At 30.9% G+C, this 7,596-nt stretch overlaps 1 protein-coding gene across 1 annotated transcript in view; it reads left to right on the top strand.

Moving 5' to 3' along the window:
- Positions 1–1,966, top strand: part of LOC110021389 (adenylyl-sulfate kinase 3-like) — a 6,733-nt gene extending 4,767 nt beyond the window's left edge. The window contains exons 6-7 of the mRNA XM_020719873.1: positions 1,244–1,290; positions 1,503–1,966. Coding sequence (XP_020575532.1) covers positions 1,244–1,290; positions 1,503–1,601 — 146 coding nt within the window. The 3' untranslated portion in view covers positions 1,602–1,966. The remainder of the gene's footprint in view (positions 1–1,243; positions 1,291–1,502) is intronic.
- The last annotated feature ends 5,630 nt before the right edge of the window (positions 1,967–7,596 follow it).

The raw sequence follows: 7,596 nt of genomic DNA, 5'->3' as shown, positions 1-7,596 counted from the left end.
TCATTTAATTCTAATATGTTTTCATTTAATTCTAATAGAATAAGATCATTTTTTATACAATATGCCGAAGTCTTTTATGTCTACCTTCGCCTTTCTTAATGTAAGTCTAATTTAAGACACATCTTCTTCTAACTGGATCATCAAATTATCGACGTTTAATGTGACCAAGTCATCTAAGACGACTCTCTCTAATCTTGTTTGCCACTGAAGTTACACCAACCCTTTTAGGGATAGATTCATTTGACATTTTGTCTCTAAGTATCAAGCCACTCATCCACTAAGCATTCTCATCTTAGCAACACCTAACTTTATTTTATGCTTCTTTTTTAAATGCCAACATTCTGTGCCATAAAGCATTGTAGGTCGCACCACTATCATATAAAATTTTCTGTAAAGTCTAAGCGGTACTTCTCTATCACACAATAGGCCTAATGCATTCCTCCACTTCAACCAACTAGCCTTAATTCTGCTAATAACTTCCCCATCTATATCACCCGAGATATCTAAACCGTTCCCACATTTTAATAATTTGATCACCCATAATTGCAACTCTGCCACTAAAGCTACTACTACTAAAATTACATTCCATGTATTCAATTTTAGAGCTACTCAAATGAAGGACTTTAGACTCCAATGTAGACCTTCATAATTCAAGTTTTTCCCGAACGCTATCTCTACTCTTATCCACAAGAAGGATATCATTAGCAAAAAAACATACACTAAGCTACATCCTTATGTAAATGTCCAATAAAAGCATCCATAACAAATGGCACTATCAAAAAAAAAAAAAAAAAAAAAAACTTTGAAATTAAATGAAATTCAAAAACAAAAATAATGTCCAAAGTGATTGAATTAAAATGTAAAAAGTATTAACTTGTTAATGAAAAATGACCTCTCTTGAGATTGAGTGAATGACAGTTTATCTCAGCAATCAACTCATTTATTAAAAAGTCTAGAATTGAGTAATGGGCATTTACATAGATATGGCAATATTCCGATGTATTTACATATCTAACAACTAAATTTTATTTTTTACATTTTCACCTCCTTAAGCTTTCATATCACATAAAAAATTTTACTATTTTAACTTCTAAAAAGTGAAATACATTATATAAAAATTGAAGTACATGTGTTTAATATGTTAATACATAACAAATGAGTGGTATGTATGTAAATCTCCCTTTTACCCTACTAGATTTCCTTACCATCTGAACTTAAAAAAGGAAGCAACTGAACCCTGCAGGTTTTACTGGTGTTGATGATGCTTATGAGCCGCCTCTTAACTGTGAGGTTAGTTTATATGCTCCTCTTTGCATTTACATATCTAATATCTAATCATTCATATTTTACATACATACCACTCCTATCGTGAACATCACATCAAAAATACGACCAACCTATTATAAGTATAAATATCAAACTTTGGGTGTTAGATATGTAAATACATTAGAATTGTGCGGTATGCATGTAAATTCCCCTTTTACTCTCTTATTGCCATTCAGATAGTCATAGCACCAAGAGATGGAGTATGTCCTGCTCCAGCCACCATGGCAAAGCAAGTGATTTCATATCTTCATGACAAGGGATTTCTGAAGGCTTAAATTCTTGGGTTTTTGTGTCAACAGCTCGTTGACTCAATTGACATCTGTTACCACTTAATAATGAATAAAGAAAATAAAAAAAGATAATAATATTAAAATAAAAATTTGTGGAATATTTGCACAAATAGCCCCTCTCTTTCAGTAATTGCTGCAGATACAAATTGTATATGATTATTAGGATATTGCAGAAAATTCCTTTTTTTTTCCTTGAAGTTTAAGATTAGATAAAGATTGTTGTATGCAATTCAATGTATAAAACTTAGAAGTACAAATTAAAGGGTGTGCTGCTTCATGTAAATCTTGTATTATTAATTGAAATTGCCATTTGTGATTTGTAATTTCCGCAAAAACATGAGGCTTTTATGTAAACTTCTTGACATTTGGAAAAAAGGATTGACTTGAGAATCATTTTTCTTCTTGAATTGTAGCTTTAATGTTAGTATGTATTAATTTTACCCTGATTTTTTATTCATTTATCACTTTTGTATGTTATTTGTGGTTGTTTTAGATCACTTTTGTTTTTAATAGAGCTCTGTCCATATTTGTAATTACCTGCTTTGAGAAAATACATTAGATGGATGTAAATTAATGTGGGACAATTGAATTGGTTTGTATTATTTGTTTGATAAAGCTTATTTGATTTCTATAATTTAAATTAGGAAGATTTACATCAATGAAATTACATATTTAAAAAAAGTATTAAATTTTTATATATTTTATTATCACTTTTAAACAAGTAGGCTCACAAGCTAACAAATCAAGTCGGGATAAGCTTAAACTTAACCTGTTAACTCATTGAGCTCGGTTGACAAGCAGCTTATCAAGTCGAGCTGGAGACGGCTGACATGTCAGCTTGACTCACTCACACCCCTAATTACAACAATAAAGATAACACTAATAATAAATGAATGAATTTGATATTATTGATATTTTGTAGCATTTGTTTGGAATTTGGAAATCGTTTTTTAGAGATTTTATGGTGAGGCTTTAGGCTTTGGAGCATAGCGATTTTGTTCTTCCGACAAATTTGTGCCAAATGACGCTTTGAAAAGCTAATGGTTGCCGATTAGTTTTGAAAACACTAAAATTCTTTTTTTTTTTTTTTTTAATTTGAGTTTTTCTATTTTATCCAACCAAAGCCTTACTAATTCACACATCTAAGAATAATAATAATAATAATAATAATAATGAATTTACACAATAAAGGGATTTTATGAAACATTTTCACAATCCTTCTAGACGTCGAAGGTTCCACTAAGTAGCAATTGTTCGTCATCCAACGAATAACACCAGTCTTTTGGTGCTTGAATATATAGGAAAAATATTACATCAGGACTCCTGCCATAGAGTTACATTCGGAGTCCACTGATATGCAAATACGTGCTTCAAAATAACGTGCGCGCTTTCCTGTGATCTGACCTGGTAACACAGGAGAATATTCCTCCTGTGTTATTCGTGTTATTCATGTGTTATTGTGGTATTATTTATGTATTATTGTGTTATTATAACACCGAGAATATTCCCAGAACACAATAACACATGAATACCACCACTATAACACATGAATAATGTAGAATAACACGAGAGGAATATTCCCCTGCGCTAAAACGATTTTTATTTTATTTTTCTGTCACTTCCACATGTCTGCATATCAGTGGACTCCAAACGTAGCTTTACGTTAGGAGTCCTGGTGTAATATTTTTTCGAATATATAGCACATTGATTGAAAGTAAAGTGAAGAATAAAAGAGCGAAAGTACAAAGTGTAGTTGAGAAAATACTCATATAAAGGAACTATATACGGAATTATTAAATATATAGAGGAATTATAAAAGCCGAAGGTTCCACTAAGCAACAATTGTTCGTCATCCAATGAATAACACGAGTCTTTTGGTGCTTGAATACATAGCACATTGATTGAAAATAAATTCCTGACTAAAAGAGCGAAACAACATAGCATAGTTGAGAAACAACATAGCATAGTTGAGAAACAACATAGCATAGTTGAGAAACAACATAGCATAGTTGAGAAACAACATAGCATAGTTGAGAAAATACCCATATGGAGGAACTATATACGGAATTGTTAAATAAAAAGAAATGTTAAATTAACTTAAACTAAATGCTGTTATTATTTTGTTTATAGTCATTAGCTTCATGATTTGCAGCTTCAATTAGAGAATCTCATTAAGTGGGGTCGGCTACATGAATCATTTTTTTTCTATTGTGTCATATTGTGTGTCATATATTCATTTAATTCTAATAGATTTAGATCATGTTTTATACAACAAGCCCAAGTGACAGCATCAATAATTCATGTACAATCTAGCTCTATTTGTCTTAACACAAGTCGAATGTTAAACATCAACTCTCCTAACAGGATCATCAGATGGTCCACGTTTGATGTGACCAAACCATCTAAGACAACTCTCTCTAATTTTCTCTGCCACTAGAGCTACACCAACCTCTTCTTTTCGCATTTTGTCTCCAAGTGTCAAGTCACTCATCCACCTAAGCATTCTCATCTTAGCAGTACTTAACTTTGTTTTATGCTTCTCTTTTATAGGCCAACATTATGCGTCATAGGGCATTGCAGGTCTCACCACCATCTTATAAAATTTTCCTTTTAGTCTAAACGACGCATTTCTATCACACAATAAGGCCGATGCATTCCCTACTTCAACCAACCAACTTGAATTCTATAATAACATAAATACAAGTAGATCCGCGAAGATGCATCTCTATGTAAGATGCGTGTAATAAAGAGTTAAGTTGTGTGTGTGTTGCAAGCCGAAGAACTCGTGTATGTGAAGGGAACAATTTTGTATCTTAATATTTTCTCACGAATATTGGTACTCATGAATATGAGAAATTCAAAAAAGACGTATAAATCCCTCTATAAGAAATTATAAAAGGGAAAATACTCAGAGTCTTGACCATTTAAAATAGTCAACTAAGTAAAATTATAGAATCCTACTCTGCTCTTAATTGGAGAAGATGAGATAATAAAAATTGATTTGTCGACTTTATCTTATGGAGAATATTAGAGTGGAAGAGAATGATGATGATAATTAAAAAACAAATGTCAATCAATTGTTATTAGTATTGTAGTGACATTCAAGAGATGATCATTGGGTCATGACATCAATCAAAGAAAAATAGTAGAATGACAATCACCTAGTGATGATAGTCAAAACTCAAGTCAAGACATGCTACACTCGATAGATGAAGATAGTCTAAAAATGACTATTGAGCAATGATGGTCAAACACTATTAATCATACGACAACATTTGCTTGCAGTTGCCGTGATTTTCATTGTCGATCGTTGGACATGGCATTGAAAATTTTCACATTTCTAAGTTCTTTATAATTTTATGCCCCTTTTCATTTATAAAAAAAATAATTTGAAGGTTCATTCATAATTGTTTTTAGAATAATATTTCAATAATTGTAATTAAAAAACTAAAAAAAAAAAAGAAAAAAATTGAAGGTTCATTCATAATTTTTCTTAGAATAATATTTCAATAATTGTAATTAAAAAACTAAAACACTCCACCAGATAATATGTACCGATTCCTTCAATCAAATATCCTTTGATAGAAATTTAAATACTTTAATTTCTGACTTTGAGTATGCCTCAACAAGTACTTATTAGCTATATTATGCATTAACAACATGGGGGCAAATGACAAAATGCTATCATGCTAATGTATTTCTTTGTTGCAACCGAACATTGTCATTTTAAAGTTTGCAATGAAAATACAATCAAGAGTTCGAGAAATTCTCAAACATTTCATTAAATTTTAACATGAGAAAAATTTGAAGAGACAAAAAATGAGAAAATTGTCATTATTTTTTTTACAGAGATTGTTTTGGTTTTAATATTTATAAAAATGTCAATTTAGTCGTTGGACTCTTGATGAAGGTTTACAAAAGACTAATTCAACTCTTATTAAAGAAGACTAATTTAACATTTTTTTTTAGATTCAAAGGTTAGAATAGGCCCATATAACTATTTTGACGTGTTCCGCAAAAAAATATTACACGCACGTTATAATAGTTAAAATAAACCATTTAAACGTGCTCGAATGCGTCGCACATTCGTTGAAAACAATATGAAAAATCTCAATGTTTTAAATTCGAGCACTGACCATGCATAAGAAAAAAAAAAAAAAAAACACGTACGACAGCAATAAGCCTTTATCTCACTGGGTAGGGTCGACTACATTAATCCTTTGTCTCCATTGCTACCTATCGAATGTCAATATGCCTTTCCTAACATAAAGATCATTTTTTATACAATATGCCCTAGTTTTTCTAGCTCTACTCTACCTTTCTTAACATAAATCGAATCTAAAATATTTACTCTCCTATCATCAGACGGTTAACGTCTACTCCACAACATTAGATGGTCGATGTTTAATGTAACCAAACCATCTAAGATGACTCTCTCAAATTTTGTCCACCACAGGACCTACGCCAACCCTATCATGGAGATAATCATTTCGCATTTTTTCTTTAAGTGTAAAGCCACTAATCCACCTAAGCATACTATCTCGGCAAAACTTAATTTTGATGCTTCTCTTTTAAAGGCCAACATTCTGCGCCATAAATCATTGCAAGTCTCACCACCATCTTATAAAATTTTCCTTTCAATATAAGTGGTATTTTTCTATCATACAATAAGACCGAAGCATTCCTTCACTTCAACCAACCAAATTGAATTCTACTAATAACATCCTCATCTATATCACCATCACTCATCTATATCATCATCTATATCACCATCACTTTGAACAATAGATCAGAGACATCTAAAGCATTCACACATTATAATAATTTGACCTCCCCGTATTTAAAACTCTGTCACTAGAGCTACTACTACTAAAATTACATTTCATTTTTTCAGTATTAGTTCTACTCAAACAAAGGCCTTTAGACTCTAATGCAGGCCTCCCAAATTCAAGTTTTTCCTAAACTCCTTCTCTAGTCTTTTCTCCAAGAAGGATATCAGCAGCAAAAAACGTACACCAAGGTACATCCTCATCTAAATATCCAGTAAGAACATCCATAACTAAAGCAAAAAAAAAATATAGGCTTAAAGTCGATCCCTAATGTAATCCAATTGAAATAGGGAAATATGTGATAAATCCTCTTTCTGTTCGAACACAAGTAACCACTCTAGTATACATATCTTTAATATAAGTCATATCAACACATTTCTTTTCTAATTTCTTTTCTAGAACTTTTCTAGAACTCTCCGAAGGATATCTCTTGGAACCTTATCGCAATCTCTTTCTAAGACAATAAAAATCATATGTAAATTTGTCTTATTCTCTCTGCACTTCTCCATCAAACCTCTGAATAAATGTATAGCTTCTTTAGTAGGCCTGCTCGACATAAATCCATACTAATTATGAGAATTTTTTGTAATATGTCTTAACCTATGTTCAGTTACCATCTCCCATAATTTTAAAGTATGACAAAACAACTTAATTCCTCCATAATTTGCACACTCTTATGTTTCTCTTTATTCTTAAACAATGGGGAACTAAATACTCTTCCTTCATTCCCCATACATCTTTTTTATTTTTAAATTAATATTAAATAGTTTAGTAAACAAAGAAAATCTCCTCAAATTCTTTTTTACTAATGCGATGATAAAAAATGAAATATTTTATCATTATTAGACATATTTAAAACCCAAGCTATCAATTTCCTTAATTTTTTTCCAACCAATTTAATTTTTTGAATACATAAGAAATTTATATTTACATGAATCATAATATCAACTAATTTCATTAATTAACCTTTGACAATACCTATATTCCAAGATTCTATCTGAATATTAGTTTCATGACTAATTCGTAATGTGAGAATCTTTACTTATTTGACGTTACACCCGTGACTAGCATATATATAATGATTAAACAGTTCATGTCATAATCTTTCCACAAAGGCAGTGTTAAAAAAAATAATAAAAAATAAAACACAT

Source organism: Phalaenopsis equestris, unplaced genomic scaffold (genome assembly GCF_001263595.1).
Source record: "Phalaenopsis equestris unplaced genomic scaffold, ASM126359v1 Scaffold000134, whole genome shotgun sequence".
Lineage (NCBI taxonomy): Eukaryota > Viridiplantae > Streptophyta > Magnoliopsida > Asparagales > Orchidaceae > Phalaenopsis > Phalaenopsis equestris.
Note: the sequence above shows the minus strand (reverse complement) of the source record. Positions and strands in the feature narration are given on the sequence as shown.